Here is a 25,030-nt window from a genome sequence, read left to right as displayed (position 1 = left end):
AATTTGCTTATTTTATATTGAAGAGCTGCAAACCCTGCTGGTTTAAAACACAAAACCCCTCTTGGCCACGCTCATAGAATCTGGTGACTGGTGAATGGATGGGGGGTGTTTTATCCTTAATTTCAAAGGGGGTTTTAAAATCAAAATCTTCCTTAGCTATGCTCTTGGAATTGTCATCTGCATATTTTTTGTTTGTTTTGTTTTATAGAAGAGGGGGATTTAAGTGCAAAGTTTTAAAGTCAAAACCCCCTTGGTTGTGGCTGCGCTGGGACAAGTGATGGTTTAGTATTAAAATCTCACCTAAGCGAAACAAAATCAAAGCAAAAAATCAGTCACTAAATTCGATATACATATATTACAAATAAATAATTTAAATTTCTATATAAATTGTTGCAACTTCTGATTCTTATGATGAAGAGGATAAAGAAACATGTTTAAATAAAGTTTAGTAAATGAAGATTATTCTAATTGGCAATATGTCAAAACATTCAAAAACGCAAACTCAGGCCAGTATTTTTCAATGCTATGAAGAACTGTGTTGAAATTGTTGAGTAGGCATGGAAGAAGATGGCGATTGTTACAACTGCTTATTTTGACAAATAATGTTTAATAAACGTGTATAATATAAATTTAGTGTGTTTTTTTTTTGTCTTTTAGCTACTAAGATTTTACAGATTAAGTTTATTTTTACAAAGCTTATATCAGCTCACTCTTTCTGTTTGTCTGGTAATTTAATTACATGGCTAATCCAACCTAATTTATACACTTTATATAAGCTTTGTTTTGTTTTTTTAAAGTATTCTTTTTGTATTTTGCTTGTTGTTACTTTTACCTACCCCTTAGTCTGTTGGACTGTTGGGGCACCATGCAAGATTTGTTGATCGTCTTTCTCCATTCTTCTTTGTCTTTTGCCTTAAAATAGAACTTCTTTCAATGGCAGGCCGTCCATTCTTTTATGTTGTCTTCCCATCGTTGTCTCTGTCTTCCTCTTCTTTTTTTCCTGGTACTGTTTCCTGAAGGAAGGTCTTTGTGAGCCTTGAAGACCTTGTAATATTTCCATAGATTTTTAGCTTGCATTTTTTTACGATAGTTAGCAGGTCATCATGTGGTCCAATCAATGTAATAACTCTTTCTCTCTAATCTCTTGGTTTGTGATGCGGTCTTTAAATGTGATACCTAGTATCCCTCAGTAGCATCTCAATTCCATTGCTCGGATCCTCCTCTCTAGCTCTGCAGTCAACATCCCAAGAATGTGGCCATGACCAGGGAGCGCATCAGTCTGATTTTGGTGCAGAGGGCTATGCCTCTGTCTTTCTATATTATTTAAGTTTTGAGAGGGCTGCTGTGGACTGTGCAATTCAGGCTAGTTCAGGTTTTGTCACTTGGTATTTGAAACTACTGACACTAGTAAGCTTTTCACCTCCAATGCTGATGCCCCTTTTAAAGCCCTGTTGGCCTTTGGTCATAATTTGTTGTTTTATTGGCAATTATTTGCTTACCATATGCTGCAAAAATCTTGTCTATGCACATCACCAATTCAGCTAGTTCTTTTTCTGTCCAATTAGGCCATATATGACATCCACAAAGCGCAAGTTAGTAGCTTTTGTTCCTTCATAGCCCCCGAGAGCATCTTCCATTATCCTTTCAAGGAAAATTTTGAAAAGTGTTGGTGAGAGTAGGCAGCCTTGTCTTACTCCAACTGTGGTTTTAAACTAGTCCCCAATATTATTGTTGAAATACACCGCACTAGTGGCTTCCTTGTAGAGGTTCTGGATAACTTTAATTATGTTTTTATTTATGTTGTACTGAAATAATTAAATGATAAATAATAATAATAATATTGTATGTGTAGTACGAGTTCTATCCCCATCCACCGAATTGTATTTTGACAAAGGTTTTGATTATTATGAGTATATAATAAGTCCTACCTGGTAATGACATGCTTCCCTCCTTCCCCCCTCCCCCAATATAAATGTGAGTTCTGCCAAGCGCATTGGATTAAATCCATTGATTTGTAATTTCAAAAGACATTTTTAAAAAGTATGCCATTAGTTTAAAGTTCCTCAAGCTAAGAAACTTTTAAAGTGATAACTTTATTTGAAAAAATATTTTGCATAAGGTTGCTTTGGATGAAACGTCTTCTCTTAACGCAGATAAAAACGAACAATTGAAGATAAGACCTACACCGAGCATATTTTAAATACATAGCTGGAGATACCATAAATAAATAAATGAAAAATTGCATTGATTTTTTTAAATCATAGGTTCACTTTGTTTATGTTTGTAAATGCTTGTAATTAAAATCCATTTACAGTAAAATTCACTCAGATATCCCTTTTTTTCCATTCCATCCGCCCCTCTGTTTTCTAAGCTTGTAACTAACAAACTAATTGATACAATTATGGTAAGCTTTTTTTTTTTTTTTTTTTTTTTTTTTTTTTTTTTTTTTTTTTTTTGTGATATAAAGTATTTTGTATGTTTGTTTGTTTTTTTAAAAATAAAAACGGGCCTCTTAATTAACAAACATGCATAAATCAAAATGTTTAAGAAAATGATGTGAAACACAAGCACGCATATACATCCATTAAATGATAAGTTACATTGATTAATGGACATAGTGTGAACTATGGATGGCTGCCTGTTTGTGTGGTATTGTCCCTTGATAAGTGGTCTTGAAAGTCCTGGGTTCAAACCCTTACAGCCGCAATCCTCAACCATCCTGTGGCAGGTTTGTATTAGAATGTTATAATCCTTAATTCTGAGGGAACATTCAAAACATGTGAAATATAGAAAGCATGATAGGTCAGACCTCTACTTGGAACCATAATATAAATGTAAATGTTTTACATGTTTCGAATGCTCCTTCAAAGTTGGAGATAATTTACTTCCTAATCCAAACCTCCCACAGGACGATGGGGGATGTTATGCGGGCAGTGTATGAACCCGGGATCATCAAGAAGTCGGAACAACAGTCCAGCACAGATACTTCACAACCAACTGCATCAGGATTGTGTGGATGCTCTGATAATGCATTGTGGGGCTTTACTTAAGTTGTAATAATTTATTTGAATGTAGAGAAAAGACAGTGCTACTAATCTTTCTGGAACAACAACAACAAAGAAATTGACCTAGATCTATTTTTTTATGCTTTTAGTTTTGATTTTTGTTTAGACCTGTGTCTTCAATGAATCAGAAAGGACATGCAGCAAATTAAAAATAAGTCAACTTTATGAAAAAGAAATAAAAATATGCTTTGAAAATATAGGAAGTCTTCTTTTTGAATTTTTACTAAGCTTATGTCAACTCACTCTGTCTGTCTGGTCAAAAGTTTGAACACATTATTTCCACACCCAATCTCGGATCAAGTTTTGCATAATTATTTCTTTTACCTGACAATACAAGAATCAATAAATCAATTTAAAAAAGTAACCAATTAGTTAATAAATTTTTGGTAATTTATTATTTTGTTTGGCATTCTTCATTTTTTTCCTGGACTTTTTTTTACCCTACAGTCACACAAAAAAATTCCACTCCCCTTTTGGGGGTAGGGGGGATGTGAAACTGTCAATGAACGTTAAATGGTGTAATACTGAGTTCTTGCTTCCTGAGGTGCTCTTGACACGTGACAAGACAAATAGTATAAATTGACCTAAGTCCGTTTCAGCAGACAAACATGAAGTTTATTTTACTACAATAATAATACACTGCACTCCTTGTTAGTGCTACAAGTCAAGAAATAATAAACAATCCTATCCGCATAACAGCGGTATCAAAAGTATCCAATATATGTTAGTTACAAATCACGTCCGCATCTCAGCGGGTAACATTGTGTAGAAATATAGATTAACTATTATACATGTCTCAAAAGACCACTGGCAACAACTGCCCACAAGTTACTTTCTAACTGAAAATTACTACAGACTTTTCTAAGTCGCTACTGTCCGTTGCGGACTAAAATATTACTTGACCACACGGTCCAAAGAATAACACTTGACTTCTAACTTGACTTCACTTGTCTCTTGACTTGACTGACTGACCTCTAAGTCTAACTTTATTCATTCTACTTCCTGTTTTCTACATCAGGAATTCCATGTGTCTTTTAAACTATTAACATGACGTGAACTTTGGATCATGCAATGTCAACTAAGACTGTGACAGAAACCCTAAAAATATTAATAGTTTCTAGTAAAATAGGTTGTAGGACTAGTATTCTTTTAGGCCTAAATCTTGACAGGTGTTGAGCAAAGTAGAATACTGTCTGTAATCAATTGGCATACTTTATGAACCTTTATAATTACAGAAAAATACATGTACCCTAACTATAAAATTCTGGTTGTTATCCTACCCAAATTAAAATTAGCCCACATTGTAACTAATATTTAAAATCTGACCATATTTTCATTTAAATTTAAAGGCCTATTTTTAGAATAAACTCTAGTGGATTTATACATTCTTTTAACCACGATTTTTCTTATTGGGGAGTAGGGGGGATGGAGCAGGGTGAAAAATGTTCTTTTTTTTTTTAAAAATAAAAACTTGAGTTATTAAGAGAAAAATAAGTTGTTATATAAAGGAGTTATTGTCTTTTTTTAAAGTATTTTTTTATTTTTATTTTTCTTGTTTACTAGGAATGTTTGTAAAAATGTTTTACATGTCTTGGATGGTCCTTTAGAGTTGACTTCAGAAGATAATTTACATTCTAGCCCCATTCAGTGTTGAGCTAGATTTCTAGAAGTAAAATAAATCACAATATTAAGTAAATTTCATAAGTTGAAGGAAATAAAAAGATTATTGCTTCTCTAATATTTTAACTAAAAGTTTAATTTCATGTTTCCATTTATTTTTGTTTTTTTAAATAAATAAATCAAAATGATTAAGCTCTGCGGATAGTCAGTTTTTCTGTGTGACAGGATAGAGCATGGGTGGCCAACCTTTTGCTTCCATGTGCCTTTTTTTCTCACTTTTAATTCAGATGCGCCACTTCAAGTTTCAGTCCTATTAAGTATGGTAATTAGTACATATGTGTACATATCAGTGTGTAGTATAGGAAGTGATTTACCAACAAATAAACAAGATACTAAGTTTTTGTTAACATTTTAGTTTACATTTATTATTTTAATCACTTAAAATTCATTATTTCTTTATGGCCTATCAAATTATAATGATTTATGAACACTTTCAGCAGTTTTAAATCAAAACAATTTCCCATACAGTCAAAAAATAGCTTTTACCCAATCTGTAATATTAACAAAGGGGTAAGCGCTTTACAATTATTTACACACAAAAATCTATTACTAACAGGTAACTTAAAACCGAATTTTGGCTTTTTCGGTCTGAATAGTTATGTCGGTCGATTTGGGCTTGATAATTTCCTATTGAATTTTTGTCTTTCTAGGACTTTTTTTTTGGGTGTGAAATGTGCCACTTTTGGCACATGTGTCATAGGTTGGCTACCCCTGGGCTAGAGTATTAGGGTTGTGGAAAATAGGGCAGATTTTTTTTTAAATGTAAAAATCTATAAAAAAAAAAAAAAGATAGTCGTTAGATTTAATTCGGTTTGATTCTACCTATTTATTGGATAGATTTAGTAATTTAAATAAATGTTTATAGATGACATTCTAAAAGGCTTTTGCTGTAATGTGGTTCCTTCTAACCTGCTTTGATGGTTATTTTAATATATCCTTCTGAATATGCCCAAGAAGTATCATTAAGAAGTGTAGCAGATGGTCTAGAGCTAGGTATGATTCTCAATTTTTATTTTCAATTCTTAATTTACTTTCATTTTATCAACCTAATTTTTTCCCCTGAATCTTGAGTATGAATGGCTGCCTGGTCCTGTGGCATGCACTTTTTAATCACAATGGTCCAGAAACTCTTCTATTTGCTTGAATAGCTGGATTTATAAAAAGGATGAATTTTCTAGAAATATGAAGTGCCTTCATATATTGTTTTTTTTTTCTTTTTTTACTTCTGTGTTAGTAGAGAACAGATTCCATAGCATACTGGGGTACCCTGTATTTTAAATCTCTACTTTAAAGCAAATGTGTACGCGTATGTACCAAAATGAAACTATACATATAGTTCAACCTGTCTATGGAGGAATTTTAGCTCTGCAGTGTAGTGCTGCACTAATTCCTATCTGAAATAATTGGCAGTTTACCAAGATTTTTTTTTTTAGGTTTTGAAGTATGGGGTGATGTTGAAATTACTGCTGTGTTTCAGAGACTGGCGTAGCTATTCTATTTAAAAACAAAATCAGGAAGAAATACAATTAAGTTTCTGCCTAAGACTTGTTAAATGACCTCATGTAGACTGTCGTCAGATTACACAATATATTCATACTGAGTGGCATCTAAGCCAGTGTACCGTAATATACCATGCTTGTTCATTCAAAGCTGATTTCCCATAGTCGTATCACTATCAGAAGGCAGTTTTTAGATTTAATTTAATTATTTTCAATTACCGGTACTCAGACATTTCTTATTTAAAAAAATAATTAGAAAAGTATAATATCTTTTTAATAGACCAATCGGCACCTGTCTAGAATTAGATTTTGTAAAATTTATGCTAGAGTGTCGGTGCGTAGTTTTATTAGTGACAGGAAGATGGGAGTTATTATTATTATAAATATTGTAAATCACCATTCATGAAAGTTAAACTAGATCTAATTGTTCTGCATGCATTTCTTTATATATAGATTGCTAAATCGTGTTAATGTACATACTCCTTTTGAAAATATAATAGATTAAAAAACAATAACTAGAACTGGATCTAGCATCAATATTAATGCTATATTTACAATAAATACTCCTACATAATTCAAAATGGCCACCTCCTGTTGCTGAACGTTGTTAGGGCAACACATTAGAAAAAATGTGTCGAAAACGCACCGAAATTAACAACTATGGTAGATCTATATTTATTCTACATTTCAGTATAGCTTTCTGTTTAAGATCAATCTCGTCAAACTTTTTTTTTTTTGTTGCTTAGTGTAAATTATAGAAAATCTAATAACTCTTCTTCCATATAAAATAAAAGATAACCATCCATGCCATAACTAACAGTCAAGTCGGCGGCCCCCGTTCTGAATTATGAGAATATCAATATTCACATTCGCTGTACTTAGATCTAGACATATCATATAGATCTAGTCTTAAGGTCTAGATCTAGAGCAAAAAATTTTTGTAGATCTCTAGATAAAGACATCTGGAGATGTAGAGTATATCATTATATCATATTTGTTACATTGTAAAGTCTACAAGAACTAGTCTAGTAGACCAAGATCTAGATCTATTTTTATTATTAATTTATATTAATATATGTTTAAGTATGACTAGATATATAGATATATGACTTAATAGTGTAGAGCTAGGTCCTTTAATTGATGTTGCAGATACAGGTCTAGATTGGAGACTACAGATAGCAGTAGGTGTTAAATTGAAGTGACTTTTGCCTAGACTTGCTACCTTGTTGATGTCCAAGAGCTGAGCCGAAGGCTCTTCGAGCTCTAAGTTTGAAAAAAAACCTGTTTGGACGCCAAACAGTAAAAAAAAAAACCTGTGAGAACAGTTCTGTTTGAGAGAGACCCGAGTCAATGCCTATGTAAAACATTGATGTTTCCAATGCCTTTGGCCCCGACGCATGCTTGGCTGCACAAGGCCGAGGGCACCGGGAGCCTCCGCCATTTTCCTTCGCTGTACCAAGCTAGCTGTGCGGGAACCGCCATTGATGTAACGGTCCCTTTGAGGAACAGCGCATGGATGTGGGACGTGTTCGTGGGGACTTTTTTACAACCCCGCCCGTACAATTGGTGGACTCTCGTCTACCCGTGGGCATCCCCACGGGAGTCTTGTGTTGCTACCCATTTAGCCTAGCCACTTCCTCTAATGGCCGTTTCCATGCGGGCGCCACGATGAGGCAGGGCAACGTGCCAGCGAGACTTGCTACCAGCCAAATCTATAGTGCCCTTGGTATTGGCTCCATTACCAATGACATTTTCTAAATTTTGTTCTGGAATACTTTACAGATAACACCTGATATTCACAATGTACTTGCATTACCACTTTGTTTTCCTGAATGATTACTTGAAAGGCTAGACCATAACTGATTGATAATTATATCATACATCCCACTTATGATGTACATCTAACCAAGAATTGAGAATTGCTTGCTAGAAATCTTGAATTTCATGGCTTGGTTAAGTAGCTTCTTCCTAATTGTTCTAAGAGTTGAGTCTAAGACTCTTGGCACTCTAGGGAATGTATATTCTTACATCCCTATTACCGATGGCTCGTATTTCAAGATGCTCAGGTTAGAAGCCAGGCTGAAGGCCGAGCACACTTGGTAATCTCCCCCCCTATTCCTTCTTTGTACCATATCAGTCCTGCAGGTGTCTGTCTTAAAAATGGCCCCTTGAGGAACAGAATGTGGATAGTGACATGTTTGTTATTGCTTTCCTCTATCCCTGCCAGTGCTAGGACTCTGTCCTTATCCCAACAGGGGTTGTGTTTTGCTTCCCTATTGACCTAATCGTCCCCTCTAATGACAGTTTCCACCAGAGAAACACATTGAGGCTGAGAAGCATTGCCTGGAAGCTAAGTAGCTTGACCACATCATTGTCATATATCACATTTCAATTAGATAATCTAAAATATCTAAACTGCTTGCCTTAGTTTACTTGAATTTTTGAATGGCTAGAGCCTCTAGACTAAGTGGATGGACTGCATCATTGTTGAACTTCTGTTTCATTTCTTTTGATACTTCTTAAAAGTGTATAAACAATTGACATAACTTCATCAGTGTTAAATTTTAGTTTTTTTTCAAATAGATTTTACTGAAATTTTCTTTTTTTTTTTTTTTTTTTTTAACTACAATATATGTCTGTGGCTCACATAAAAGATTGAACTTAAGTTTATACACAAAGTACAAGAAATTTTAACAGAAAACCTTTAAAAATTAAGTAATTTTAATATAAAAAAAGCAAAAATAATTGAGTTTAAATATTTAATGTTATTAATTAGCAAAAAAGTGTAACTGTTTCCATATAAGGATACTACATCTTGCTAAATTTAAATTTTTTTATCATAATTATTGATCTTTAAAACATCTCATGTGCAAATCTACTTGTTTATGTTAATGTTGATTTTTAACTACACTTTTCCCATCTTTTGCATTACTTTCTTTTAAAGAAATAAGAAACATAATAATAAAGGAACTCCAGAAATATACTTAGAGAAATGTTATTTATTCCTTGTCCACCTCCTCCCTTCTTAAGGACTCAGATGACCATTGCTGCGATCATTCTTATGAGCTCTGTTTCACAAGCATATAAATGTCAATAAGTAAATCGAGATCTAAATCACTGGAGTCATTTATTTGTTCAATTGACAGGTTGCATTTAGGCACAGGATGGGTTGATGTGATTTTCTGCTAAAGAGACAGACAGATCCACCACTTCCATAACCATGACGACAACAGTAAATGAGGACCTCTTGCAGGTCAATCAAGTGGTTAAAGACAGATTCAAAGTCGTAAGAATTTTTTTTTCTTAAGTTTGATAACAGATTCAAAGTCTTGAGTATTTTTTTTCTTAAGTTTGATAATGTCTATCTTGCTGATTGTAAAATTCCTGTTTTCCTGAAAGAAATTATATTTTTCTGTACATATAATAACAGATTAAAAAAATTGGTGGCGGTGGATTTGGTGAAATTTATGAGGCCATGGATCTGGTGAGTCGTGAGAGTGTGGCTTTGAAACTTGAATCTGCTCAGCAAGTCAAACAAGTACTTAAAATGGAAGTTGCAGTTTTAAAAAAGTTGCAAGGTATAAATTTAATTTAAATATAATTTTAAAAAAATCAGAATATATTCTAAAGAATTTTTGTTCTTAAGGATTAACTTTCTTTTTCAAACTAATTTTTTTTTTATTATCTGGGCTTCTAATACATAGCTTAAAATGATCATTCAAGAAAGTTGACTTATATTCATTTTATAAGCATTGAGCATACATCCTAAGACAAATTTGTTATTTATTTATTTTGACAATGTAACTATAATTTTTTATGGTACGGAGCACAATAATTTTTGTTTTTCCTTTTAAAGGCATTGGCCATTAGAATTATTTTTATCAGGCTATTGTTGGCATTTTAACTTAAACCTTCCTAATGAAATATACCATAAGTTTTTTTGTTGTTGTTTTTTTGTGTTGGGCTTTTGTTTTCATTTTAATTTAAATCGTTAACATACAATATTCTGTGAGCTGTTTTGTGAAACCTTTAGAAATACAAAAAAAAAAATGTTTCTTTTTTTTTCTAGGGCGGGATCATGTGTGTCGTTTTATTGGTTGTGGTCGTAATGAGAGATACAATTATGTGGTCATGTCATTGCAAGGGAAAAACTTGGCAGAACTTCGAAGAAGTCAAGTCCGAGGTTGTTTTTCTCTGAGCACTACTTTAAGACTTGCTTCTCAAATACTCCATGCAATAGAAGCTATACATGATGTGGGATTCTTACATCGAGATATCAAGCCGGTAACATTTTCCTTTTAAGTTCAAAATACTGAAATAAATATCAATAGTATAAAGTCTAATACCTCTATTGTGTTGAGCTGCAATATGATTCATTTGTTAAGTTGCTTATATGCTGAGCTATATTATCACATTCCATCTAAAAATATCAGTCTTTGAGTAAAATCAAAATAATCAAGGAGCCTATAAAAATGATTATATTGTTTGCTTAGAAAAAGAAGGGGAATGAAAAGAAATAGAAGAAGGTGTATTTCTGTGACACAAACTCCTATTTGTGTCAGTTGTTTTAGCAAAACCAATATCAGGGTGAAATTAGATTTCAAAGCAGTTTCAAAGTAGTTTTAGCCCCTAAACTCAGCACATAATAAATATGGTGAAATAAGAATTTCAATAGCTTTTCTACTTTTTTGAGATCTAAACCTGACATAGAGACAGCACAAAACTTACAGCAGCCTTTGCCCTGAATATGGGGCTCACAAAGAGAAAGTGAAAACATCCTAAACAAATACTTTGCATCAGCATTCTCAGCCCCAGGAGACAAAGACATATTACTGAATTTGAACCAAGTAAACAACATAGAAGATATAGTAGTACAAGAAAATGGAATTCAAAAACTATTAGCCAACACCAAACCAAATAAAGCTTCTGGACCTGATGGTATTCCAGCTAGATTACTCAAAGAACTAAGCAATGAGCTAGCCCCAGTGTTCAAAATACTCTTTCAGGCTTCACTTAACCAGGGCAGAGTACCAAAGGACTGGAAAGAAGCTAATGTCACCCCCCTATTTAAAAAAGGAGAAAAATCTGACCCAGGAAACTACAGACCAGTATCACTTACCAGCATCACATGTAATACAGACCTGCCTACCGTTACGCAAAATGCGTATTCGTTACGCAAAATCTCCCAAAAATGACAGTCAGTACGCAAATACGCATTTAACCCGTCGCGTTACGCATTTCGTATCCTTTCCCCCCTCTCTTGACTAGCTTACGAGCGGTCACGGAGGTCACGCTAAGCCGTCCTGTTGGGGGGGGGGGATAAACAGAAAAGGTGGGGGAACACATTGTGTCCAGATCTATACGTTGATTGGTTCTTAATAGCAATTAGATTTAGTCAAGAAATGAAGATCGCGAGAGTGAGGGAGTGGCGGGTTGGTACCAGGTTGGTACCGTCAGTTAGCTGATACACCAATGTGACTTTTTTTTTTTGTAAGTTCATTAGTAGAAATTAATTATGTTGAATCCCTGATTCCCGTATTTATTTGTATAGCAAAAAATATCGAAGTGCTATCCATTCAAAACACATTGAGTGACATTGTAGATATCTAGTCTAGATCTGGATTCTAGATCTAGAATCTAGATAACTTGTTATACAGAAATAGATCTAGCTAGTGACTAGTCATTACGTTATGTCATGATTCTCTACATTAGTAATTACTCTACAATCTAGATCCAATTTAGTTGTAGATCTAGATCTAGTATGATTTAGATCATTTTAGATTGACTAGATTCTAGATCTAGATCGATAACATCTACTACCATCTAGTCTCGATCTAGACTAGATTCTTAGTATAGAATAGATCAAGGATGAAGGTAGGCCTACGAAAGTTTGGAGAGTAGACCTACGTTTGTAGCGGATCCACGGCATCGGTAACACTCTTGAGCCCAGATCTAGCGACTAGCGTAGATTATATTTATTATATAGACATAGATCCAGTCCAGATCTAGTCTAGATATCGTCTCTATTGTCGTATTGATCTAGATTTAGATTGTAGATCTAATCATGACATCTAGATCTAATATTATATATATATATATATATATATGACAAAATAGTGGATCGCGTAAGTGTTACGCATTCTGGTGCCAAAATACGCATTTTGACCATCAGTGTTACGCATTTGGACTTTTTTTGGTAGGCAGGTCTGGTAATATCCTAGAACACATAATATGTAGCAACATCATAAACCACTTAGACAAACATAATGTCCTCACACCATACCAACATGGCTTTAGGAAATATAGATCATGTGAAACACAACTAATAGGACTAATTGATGATTTTTCAAAAGGTTTAGATAATAGTGAACAAATAGATGTTATCTTACTAGATTTTTCTAAGGCTTTTGACAAATTTTACCACCATATTTTGCTTAAAAAATTAAAATATTTCGGCATTAATGGTCCACTGCATTAAAGATTTTCTGATAGGGAGAGAACAAACTGTAATAATAAATGGCTCTAAATCAATACCGATAACAGTAAACTCAGGTGTACCTCAAGGAACAGTCTTGTGTCCACTACTATTTTTAATTTACATAAATGATTTACCAAATTTACCAAATTGCATTAGTTCAGGAACAAAAGTCAGATTATTTGCAGACGATTGCAAAATATATAGAACAATAAAAACAACACAAGACACAGATATTTTACAAAGAGAATTAGATGAATTACAGAAATGGGAATCAAATTGGAGCATGTCTTTCCACCCAGAAAAATGTCAGTTGTTAAGAGTAACAAAAAAACTAAAACAAATTAATTCCACTTATCTTATTCATGGCAAACCAGTAACACAGACTAAAAACGCAAAATACCTAGGTGTTATAATAAATGAAAAACTATCATGGAATCCACATATTGATGAAACTACAAAAAAATCAAACAAAGCATTAGGATTTATTAAAAGAAATTTCTATAAATCAAATAAGAAAATAAAACTAAAATGTTATTTAACATTGGTTAGGCCAATAATAGAATATGCATCCTCCGTTTGGGACCCCTCAACTCAAGAAAACATTAAGAAACTGAAACAGACACAAAATAGAGCAGTGAGATTCATAACAAACGAATATTCACATTTGACTAGAGTAACACCTTTAGTAAAATCACTAAATTTAGAAAGCCTTCAGGACAGAAGGCTCAAAAGTAAAGTAGCAATCATACATAAAACACTGAACCATAATCTTCAAATACAAAAACAAAATTTAATAAAATACTCTGAAAGACACAAAGATAAAGGCACATTCCTCGTCCCATATGCTAGGACAAATTTGTACAAACACTCCTTCTTCCCTAGTGCTATTAGAGCATGGAATGGGTTGCCTGAGCTAGCCAGGAAAACCAGTGACTTGGCTGAATTTAAGTCATTGGTTAATATGCATGACTAAATGCATGACGCGTAGGATGTAATCATCTTCTTTTTTGAAGTAACGTCTGTATTATATAAGATAAGAAAGAATTACTCATCTCCTCAATTTGGTTGGCATTTGTACAAGTATCTGGCTTGTAATGTAATTCTGTTTGGGTTAACACATTTTGTGCCAGATGCCCATAGTTCTACTTTATCAAAGCAGATATGTTCTGAGTGTAACATAGTCTTATGATAGGTGGAATGGTAAGGTTAGAAAGCCTTTGAGCCTGACCTTTGTAATGGTGGCTTTATTTCAGCCTTGGACTAAGATTCATTTGTTTAGAGAGTTCAAATCAGTGATGAGTCATCTCTATGCTGGAAACAATGATTGAAAAGAGGACTATCTCTACTAGCTTAATTTTTATTATCTTGACATTTAAACCAGTGGTTCCCCTCCCCAAGTCATTATGACCCATTCCATTACAGAAATCTGTATACAAAGCCTGCTTTACATACACTTTCAACAGACTGGAACCACTGAGTAAAATCATTCTATTTTGTAAGCTACATTTCTTCAAGCATAATAAAGTTGTAGAATAATAATCATTTTATTTTGTGCCTCTCCAGTCAAATTTTGCTATGGGTCGACATCCAAACCATCGTAAAGTATATATGTTAGATTTTGGTCTTGCTCGTCAATATACTACAGCATCAGGAGAAGTTAGACAGCCACGTTCAGCTGCTGGGTTCAGAGGCACAGTTCGATATGCATCAATCAATGCACATAAAAATAAAGTAGGTTTTTTATCTCATTAGTAGATGATATTTAAAAAAACAACTGAATTCAAACAGATTTAGTCAATTATCCATTAAAATTTTAAAGAAATGTTTTATGTTTAAATTACAGTAAGCCTTTGAAAAAGTTAACATTTCAATTTGTTATTCAATCTCCAGAATTTACCAAATGTTTCTTTTTAAATTTGAGGCAATGATTTACATACCATTGGTTTGTTTTGCAAGTGTTTTATATATAATTTCACAATGATTACTATCTTAGACTTAGGTCCTCCCGCGCCATTCGGCGCATTGGGCGGCAAGCTGTCTCCATAAAGATCTGTTGATTACTATCACTTAAGTAATATATTTTAACGACTCTCACTATCCAAGCTCTCTGCAAACTGCACCACACAACACTACCAACTCTTAGAACTTGACAACTCAGGGCTCAAAAATAATGTAACACTTTAATGTCCAATAAATCACAGCCAATACTGTACAATTAGCTACATGTTACACTGACTGTACAAATGCTTCACCGTTTACACCTGTACCACCATATCAAACTCTTCTGGCCTCTGTGCCTCGTACTGGACTTGTACTGGGTTCAACTGTTTCAAACTGACCAAGCACACTGAGCTCAATGTACTGGACTTGTACTGGGTTCAACTGTTTCAAACTGACCAAGCACACTGAGCTCAATGTACTGGACTTGTACTGGGTTCAACTGTTTCAAACTGACCAAGCACACTGAGCTCAATGTACTGGACTTGTACTGGGTTCAACTGTTTCAAACTGACCAAGCACACTGAGCTCAATGTACTGGACTTGTACTGGGTTCAACTGTTCCAAACTGACCAAGCACACTGAGCTCAATGTACTGGACTTGTACTGGGTTCAACTGTTTCAAACTGACCAAGCACACTGAGCTCAATGTACTGGACTTGTACTGGGTTCAACTGTTCCAAACTGACCAAGCACACTGAGCTCAATGTACTGGACTTTTACTGGGTTCAACTGTTTCAGACTGACCAAGCACACTGAGCTCAATGTACTGGACTTGTACTGGGTTCAACTGTTTCAAACTGACTAAGCACACTGAGCTCAATGTACTGGACTTGTACTGGGTTCAACTGTTTCAAACTGACCAAGCACACTGAGCTCAATGTACTGGACTTGTACTGGGTTCAACTGTTTCAAACTGACCAAGCACACTGAGCTCAATGTACTGGACTTGTACTGGGTTCAACTGTTCCAAACTGACCAAGCACACTGAGCTCAATGTACTGGACTTGTACTGGGTTCAACTGTTCCAAACTGACCAAGCACACTGAGCTCAATGTACTGGACTTTTACTGGGTTCAACTGTTTCAGACTGACCAAGCACACTGAGCTCAATGTACTGGACTTGTACTGGGTTCAACTGTTTCAAACTGACCAAGCACACTGAGCTCAATGTACTGGACTTGTACTGGGTTCAACTGTTTCAAACTGACCAAGCACACTGAGCTCAATGTACTGGACTTGTACTGGGTTCAACTGTTTCAGACTGACCAAGCACACTGAGCTCAATGTACTGGACTTGTACTGGGTTCAACTGTTTCAAACTGACCAAGCACACTGAGCTCAATGTACTGGACTTGTACTGGGTTCAACTGTTTCAGACTGACCAAGCACACTGAGCTCAATGTACTGGACTTGTACTGGGTTCAACTGTTTCAAACTGACCAAGCACACTGAGCTCAATGTACTGGACTTGTACTGGGTTCAACTGTTTCAGACTGACCAAGCACACTGAGCTCAATGTACTGGACTTGTACTGGGTTCAACTGTTTCAAACTGACCAAGCACACTGAGCTCAATGTACTGGACTTGTACTGGGTTCAACTGTTTCAAACTGACCAAGCACACTGAGCTCAATGTACTGGACTTGTACTGGGTTCAACTGTTTCAAACTGACCAAGCACACTGAGCTCAATGTACTGGACTTGTACTGGGTTCAACTGTTTCAAACTGACCAAGCACACTGAGCTCAATGTACTGGACTTGTACTGGGTTCAACTGTTTCAGACTGACCAAGCACACTGAGCTCAATGTACTGGACTTGTACTGGGTTCAACTGTTTCAAACTGACCAAGCACACTGAGCTCAATGTACTGGACTTGTACTGGGTTCAACTGTTTCAAACTGACCAAGCACACTGAGCTCAATGTACTGGACTTGTACTGGGTTCAACTGTTCCAAACTGACCAAGCACACTGAGCTCAATGTACTGGACTTTTACTGGGTTCAACTGTTTCAGACTGACCAAGCACACTGGGCTCACTTTATTGGACTTATGGTAGATCATGACTTTGCCTTGTACTTGAAGTGTCTCGACTCTTTTCCAAACCATTGTAATGAGCCATACAGAACCACACCGCTGAACCACACTGAACTGAACTGTCGTGACTGTGACACATTTGCTCTTTTTATAGGGTCCACAAAGGCCTTCTAGTACCTGACATAACATTGCTTGACTCTTCTGTGTGGTAGAACTCATCATGGTTGTCCATCTCCACTCATCACAGTTGACCACTTGTCTTGTATTGGCCTGTGTAATTTTGTGTCAGCTGGCTATACACACATATTTACCCCTATCCCCATCACCACAAGAGTTTTAACAATATATTCATTATTATTTTCAGTTGAATGGTCCAATAAAAATGAGGTCACTAAGAAACTGGAAATTGTTAAATACTTTTGTATTCATTCCATCTTACCAAATATCTTTACGCTTTGTTTTTTGTTTTGCTATTAAATGACATTTTGTTAGAACAGTTTCTTCAAACAATTCATCATTCTCCTCAACACATCTTTCTGCTACTTGGTCATCCAGTCAACTTTTGTTTTTTTATTTCAATTTCCTATATTAATATCCATTATTTTGTTTTCACTTTTCTCAAAAACTGGTTAAATTTAAAATTATTTTTTGTTGTTGACAATAATAGTTTCAAATAAACTTGTTTTATTTTATTAATCCACTACTAGAATTATTTTTGTCTCTAACTTAGGAAATGGGCAGACATGATGATCTCTGGTCTCTCTTTTATATGGTTGTAGAATTTGTTTCTGGACAGTTGCCTTGGCGAAAGATCAAAGATAAAGAACAGGTATTGGGTTGATTTCTTGTGTCAAGTAAGCAATTATTAGTGAAGGACAGTAACCTACTGTTAGTGTAGGACAGTAACCTACAGTTAGTGAAGGACAGTAACCTACAGTTAGTGTAGGACAGTAACCTACAGTTAGTGAAGGACAGTAACCTACAGGTAGTGAAGGACAGTAACCTCCAGTTAGTTTTCTCTTTATTATACAAAAGTACTACTGTCACAAGACGCTAGCAGTGTGCTGGCGCCTGCTTTAACTGGTCGTTGTCTAGGGCGATTCTGGAGGGCCGACTGTTGACGCTGGAACCGTCTATTGGTCTTTTGTGGCTTTAGCCCTGTTGCAATTTAGGTGTTTGTGGATATATCTGACATATAACGCTTAACACCAGAACAGTAGTTACAACATGTAGCGTATCACTTTATTGATATAGAATATAGGATAATATAAGGAAAACAAGCAGCACCCCGCCCTCGTTGTAGACTAGGTCACCTGGTCACGCGTACTAAAAATTAATTCGTTTAATTGTTTACTTTATAATCCCATCCCTAGATCTAAAACTCTAATTCAACTCTAAGATGATAAAACTTCTCTTCGCACAGATAGTTTTATACTTTAACACATAAACATATTAATTAAAGTCCATTCATTTCATATTTTGATCAAATAAACATTCAAATTTGGTTTTCTAAAGCTACATTCGTTTACGAAAGCTGCGAAGCCGAGTTGAGATAGGCCTAGATCTATATTCATTCATGAATCGCGTACTAAAAATTATTTCGTTTAATTGTTCACTTTATAATCCCATTCATTTAACAAAGCTATCGCTCTTTTCGTTTTTAATAGATATGAATGTATCGGCTTCGTGTAATCCCATTTTCGCAAACCTAATTTTATTTTCGTAGCGAAAGAGAAAAAACTTGAAAGGATCATTAGTTAAGTTTAACATACATCTAAATCCAATCCACTAGAGTGGTAAGCCCAAACTTAGACCCGCAGGCCGCGGGTAATGTCTGGCGAACATCCTTTCATTAGACATTACCAAATGGTTACACATTAACAGTGATTAACACATCTCTCTACTGAGTCTATTCCTAGGCCTAGGTCCAAAACTCTTATTGAACTCTAAGATGATAAAACTTCTTTTCGCAAAGATAGTTTTATGCTTTAACACATAAACATACTAATTATTGTCCATTCATTTCATATTTTAATCAAATTAGCATTAAAATTTGTTTTTCTAAAGCATTTTTAATACATTCGTTCGCTGTTCGCTAAATAAAGCTGCGTAGCCGTGTTGAGATAGGCCTATATTCATTCATGAAAAAAGGTCACGCATGCACAACACAGAATGAACTGTATATAAGCCTCTAGATTAGTGTAGATTTAGATCTATGTCTACCTCAAGATCTACTTTATTATTATTATTAAACTTTATACTGTAACACATGAACATACAAAATTAAGTCTATTCGTCTCAAATTTTAATCAAATATATGTAGGCCTACAAGCAAATGTTTTAATTTGAACAAATGGATTTAAGCCTATTAGCTATTCTGATTTGATAGCTTCATTCACACTATTTTTACATTGACACATTCGCTTTACTTATTACATTATTATTTCGTTTAATTGTTTACAAAACACTCTCAGTGACTATATCGACAGTAATGCGCAAATAAAGACCAGCAGGTCGCGGGTAACATATGTCTAGTACTAAAATAAATCTAATTCAACTAATTAAAATATACTAAAACCATAAATAATTGCATTAGATCTAAAATAGAAATAACAGTAAACAAAAATAAAACTTTCCACAATAACTAAGGCCATGATGGCGGGAGAGGGGTCAGCTAGGTCAACATTGCTTAGCCAGGCCCGTAGTGGACTGCTGTTGTTCTGCTACACACACACAAACGGGTGTGGGCTCACAGCGGTTTGTGCCAACTACAAAGCCCTTCCCTTTTTCCTTTTTACATCCTGCTCATTGTAATGCTCTCCCACATAGACTTTTGATGACTTGGTCAGACACAGACTTTTGGCCCTTCAATTCTCTCTATGGAGATATAGGTGTCATAAGAATTATTTATAGTAAGAAGTCAATTTCTTGTACAGGAACTGATATTGTGATTGTACTTTGTTTGTATTTTATTGTGAGAATATTTGATTATGAAAGGATGAATAAAATATTGTCATTTATTGTGCTCTGTTGATAAGTTTAAACATAATGCTTGTCTCTTAGTCTTTGTTTTTTTCTTTTAGTATAGTAGTAGTAAAAGAAAATCTAATTGGGTAAAGGCTGAATACAACAGTAGTTATTTCTGCTCCTTAGGTTGGCATTATGAAAGACAAGTATGATCATAGCAACTTGTTGAAAAATTTACCGAGTGAATTTAGAGCATTCCTAGACCACATCCAGAGTCTAGACTATTTTGACCAACCTGACTACAACATGTTATCCAATCTCCTGGACCAATGCATACGTCGCAAGAATGTGCGTGACTCTGATCCCTATGACTGGGAAAAGAGCAATGTGGACACATCCATTACAATTACTAATACCTCAGCATTACATGCTTTGAAACAAACCAAGTAAGTCTACATAGTAGACAAAGATATCTCTACTGCATTTACTGTTGTAACGACCTAACCTTGTGGAAGCCAGCCTTATGCTCATATTGTTCAAACCAAAACACAAACCTTATCGCGTCCCGAGACATGACGTTAAACTGCGCTCCTCTTTCCTTAGCACTATTGAGCTCACTTTTGGAGCTCAAAAGTGCCCTACTTCTTTTCTATCATTGTGTCTGCCTCCTCCTAGACCAGTCCGTTTGCCGTGGACTGCCGACGGGTAAGGGGGGATAAAGAGGTCCTGGTGTTTGAGTAGTCGCTATCTGAGGATAAACCACAACAACACAATACTTTGGCTCCAAGTTCCCCTAGACCTGAGACCCAGATGGCCCGCTCTGGGTCAACCGGCTGGTCATGCCGAGCTACCAGCATAGGTCATTGACCAGGCGGTGGCTGGAGGGTCAATCAGGGAGCTGCTGTATCTGACACATGTCCAATGCAGCAGCTGACTGAGTATAGCACCTGTGTAGCCCTGGCGGGCTCATTCTGGACATCCGAATGGCCCGTCCCCTTGTTGGACTCGATGGCAGGTGGGGAGCACAGGTGCCAAACTAACAAGAAAATATATATGGATAAAAAAAACAACAATAAACTACTTGCCCTAGATTTAAGTCTGGGCAAGAGACACCGTATTGAGGCTAAAAAGGAGGAGGCCACAAAAAGCTGTGCTACCTGGCCATCATTTTTGGTGGTCAGGTGAACAGAGGAGGGGAAAAGCCTGACAAAGCTGAGCCCTTTCCTTATCTATAAGGGACTCAAGTCAGTAGTGGGAGAGCCCAAGAGTGTGTCTAAGATACACAAATCAATGGAACTTCTTGTAGAAGTAGATAGCAAGACACACTCTGATGGGCTTTTAAGATGCAGAAGACTGTGATCTCCAAGTGGAAGTCATGCCACACAAGAGTCTGAACACCAGCAGAGGTATAATCAGCTCTAGGGACCTACTGGAATGTTCCGAGAAGGAAATAGTGGAGGGCATTGAAGGAGTCACCCATGCCCGGCGCATTACCAGGCGCAGGGATGGTGAGGAGGTCAAAACCGCCACTATTATCCTCACATTCGGAACTAGGACACCGCCAGAGTATGTGAAGGCAGGATACCTACGAGTTCCAGTGAGGCCCTACATACCTAACCCCATGAGGTGCTTCAAGTGCCCAGGGTTATGGACACGGCGCGGCAGTCTGCAAGAGGAACACTGTGTGTGCCAGATGTGCTGGAGAGGGTCATGAGGACAAGGGCTGCACAGCCCAGTTCAAATGCCCAAGCTGTCAAGCTGGCCACTCAGCTTACTCCAAGGACTGCCCTGTGTGGAAACAGGAGGTTGCCGTGCAGGAGTACAAGGCAAGAAATGGATGTACCTTTAGCCAGGCGAAATCGGCTGTACTGGCCCTACCCAAGGGCCAATTCGGCTTGACAAAGACCTACGCCAAGGCATTTGCTAAGATAGGAAGATCCATAGCCACACAGACGGACACATTGACCCCACCACCCCCTCCTCCTCCTCCAACTCAGAAGAAAACACCGCCAAAGAACACACCTCTGAAGAAACAAGAAAGCCCTGTAGTCATGCTAACGAACAGGTTCTCTGTGCTCGCTGATGAGAGCATGGAGACTGAGCAGCATGTCAAAACCAATACTCCGGGAGAACCCGGAGACATCATGTCTGACACAGGTTCTCCTCAGAGAACCCAGCCAGACACCCCAACCTCTACCGAGTTAGAGGTTGACCAACTCCCTAAGGGGAGAAATCAAAGCGGAGAGGATGCCCGAGGTGAGAGATGAGGAAATAACCTCCGCTCTAACCAGAGGGATCTCCCCTCTCCAGAGAGAAAGACTTCCCCCAAAAGGGGGTTGTCCTCCTCTCCATCCAAACCCAAGAATAAAAATACCAAGGTCACTGGAATAAAGGGAAACCCCTCCGTGGGCCTCCCAAGGCCAAATAGCTCCAAGTAGGTCATCTAGAATAAGCCATGGATTCCAGAATTGTACAGAGGAATTGTAGAGGCCTCAAGGCCAATTACGAGGAAATGCAGCTACTGATGGACTCTGAGACTCATGTAGCTGTCTGCTTACAGGAAACATTTCTGAAAGATTGCATCAGCTTCCGAAGCTACCATGCTTACAGCAAGAATGTTGAGGATGCAGAGAGAGCATCAGGTGGAGTCTGTATCCTTGTGAAGGATAGCATCCCCCATGAGAGGGTAGAACTACAGAGCACACTACAGGCCGTAGCAGCTAGGATAACCCTTCACAAGGTTATCACTTGCTGCAGCCTGTATCTACCACCAGGCGCTCCATTAAACCGAACAGACATGGAGGACGTATTGAAACAACTCCCCCGGCCTTATTTAATCCTTGGGGATTTCAATGCCCATAACACCATGTGGGGATCCAACAATACCGACACAAGAGGTCGTATGCTGGAGGATATCTTCCTCCAACATGATTTATCCATACTTAATGATGCATCACCGACCTACTTGCACCCAGGAACTGGATCACTCACATGCATTGACCTCACCGTATGCGTCCCCGGACTTCTGGACGACTTTAAATGGTCAGTTAGCAATGATCTACTGGGAAGTGATCACTTCCCAATCATCATTACTAACAATCTCCCTTCATTAGGACGACCTCAGCGGTGGAAACTGAATAAGGCCGATTGGGAACAATTCCAAAAAAGATGCTCCGAGGATATCACAGAAAATATCCTCGATGAACAGAACCCAGTTGATACCTTTGCTAGCAAGCTACTAAATATAGCCAGGAAAGTTGTACCCCTAACCTCTGCAAACCCAAAACGGCCTAGCAAACCATGGTTTGATACAGCTTGCAAAAGTGCTATTGGCGATAGGAAAAAACGACTGGCTGCATTTATAAAGAATCCTTCCCAGGAAAACCTAAAGCTATTCAGGATAGCTAGAGCAAAGGCTAGACAAACCATACGGTCAGCCAAAAGGAATTCCTGGAGAAGTTTTGTCGGCAGTCTGGATGCCAAAACTTCTGCTAGAGCGGTTTGGAAGGCAGTAAGGTGAATCAAAGGGAAAGAATCAAATGCAATAGGGCATTTGAAAAACCAAGGACGAACTGTCACGTCCCCCAGAGAAATAGCTGACTGCCTTGCATCCTCAATAGCAGAAAAATCATCCACTGCACACTACTCGCCAGAGTTCCAAAAAGTCAAAACCAGGGAGGAAAGACACCCCATTGATATCAGGTCAGAGAACAATGAAGACTACAACAAACCGTTCTCGCTTGAGGAACTGAGGGAATCGCTGGACAAGTCACATGACACAGCGCCTGGAGAAGACGAAATCCATTACCAGTTCCTCAAGCACCTTCCCGAACCCTCATTGGCAGTCCTGCTAGGGGTCTATAACTGTGTGTGGCAAACAGGCGCTTTCCCAAACAGCTGGAGGAAAGCCACAGTTATACCGATACCTAAACCGGGAAGAGACGGCTCTGACCCAGCTAACTATCGACCAATAGCACTAACAAGCTACATCTGCAAAACCATGGAAAGAATGATTAACAGTAGGCTGGTCTGGTACCTGGAAAGGAATAAAGTGATCTCTAACTACCAGTGCAGATTCCGGCAGGGGCGGACAACAACTGACCACCTGGTAAGGCTGGAAGCTTATATTAGAAATGCATTACTCAGAAGAGAACATCTAGTAGCTGTATTCTTCGATATAGAAAAGGCCTATGACACAACCTGGAAACATGGCATTCTACGTGACCTGGCTCTTATGGGGCTTAAGGGACACCTCCCCCGTTTTGTGCAGGAATTCCTGAAAGATCGAAAATTTCAGGTTCGAGTGGGCAACTCCGCTTCTGACACTCATGACCAGGAATGGGTGTACCCCAGGGCAGCATTCTGTCAGTCACCCTGTTCAACATTAAAATAAATAGCATCATAAATGCGCTGTCCCCTGGCATAGAATGCTCTTTGTATGTTGATGACTTTGTCATTTTTACTTATGGGAAAAACATGAACACCTTAGAAAGAAAATTACAGTTATGTTTAAACAAAATTCAGGGTTGGGCAAACGATAATGGTTTTAAATTTTCAGACTCCAAAACAGTTAGTATGCATTTTTGTAATCTAAGGGGACTCCACCCAGACCCTGAACTATTTATACACAAAAAGAAGATCCCTGTCGTGAAAACTACAAAATTTTTAGGCCTCATCTTAGATTCCAAATTTTTCTCCCCCACATTAAGGAACTTAAGAAGAAATGCCAAAAGTCATTAAACATACTTAGAGTACTCAGCCATACGGACTGGGGAGCTGACAGAGATACCTTGCTGCTGCTTTATCGGAGTCTAATTCGATCCAAGCTAGACTACGGATCCATAATATATGGAGCAGCAAGGAAGTCGTACCTAAAAATACTGGTACCAATACAAAATGCTGCCCTGCGTCTCTGTCTTGGTGCGTTTTGTACATCACCTATCCCAAGTCTCCATGTGTAGGCTGGAGAACTCCCCATGGATATAAGAATGAAAAAGCTTGCAATGCAGTATATAGTCAAGCTAAAATCCAACCCCACGAACCCTGCTTTCGACTCCATATTTAACCCCACAGAGGTAGAATTATACAATCGAAGGCCTAACGTCATACAGCCGTTGGGCCTTCGAATGAGAGAACCCATCCAAAATTTAACCCCACCCATTGACCAAATCTCTAAAATAGAAACCCTTCAGAATCCTCCTTGGCTAATGAGTAAACCCAAATTAAATTTATCCCTCCTTAATTTCAAAAAAGAAAATACAGACCCAAGCATACTACAAGTCCACTTTAGGGAACTGCAGGAGAG

The 25,030-nt window shown here is 37.2% G+C and overlaps 1 protein-coding gene across 7 annotated transcripts in view; it reads left to right on the top strand.

Annotated features, from left to right (window-relative positions):
• LOC106057131 (uncharacterized) overlaps positions 1-25,030 on the top strand; it is a 57,676-nt gene that overhangs the window by 18,020 nt on the left and 14,626 nt on the right. For 6 of the 7 annotated variants that reach the window (XR_008777073.1, XR_008777072.1, XR_008777070.1 and 3 more), the window contains exons 1-7: positions 6,780-6,907; positions 9,391-9,530; positions 9,675-9,822; positions 10,314-10,528; positions 14,286-14,453; positions 17,489-17,587; positions 19,912-20,171. Coding sequence is in view for 1 of the 7 variants with exons in the window: in XM_056024587.1 (XP_055880562.1) it covers positions 9,465-9,530; positions 9,675-9,822; positions 10,314-10,528; positions 14,286-14,453; positions 17,489-17,587; positions 19,912-20,171 (956 nt within the window). In the remaining 6 variants the exon portion in view is untranslated. Of the gene's footprint in view, positions 1-6,779; positions 6,908-9,390; positions 9,531-9,674; positions 9,823-10,313; positions 10,529-14,285; positions 14,454-17,488; positions 17,588-19,911; positions 20,172-25,030 lie in introns of those variants that run through there. The other variant, XR_008777071.1, reaches the window with a different exon arrangement.

The sequence above is a fragment of the Biomphalaria glabrata genome, chromosome 3, assembly GCF_947242115.1.
Source record: "Biomphalaria glabrata chromosome 3, xgBioGlab47.1, whole genome shotgun sequence".
In the NCBI taxonomy this organism is placed as follows: domain Eukaryota; kingdom Metazoa; phylum Mollusca; class Gastropoda; family Planorbidae; genus Biomphalaria; species Biomphalaria glabrata.
This window is presented reverse-complemented; position numbering and strand designations above follow the sequence as displayed.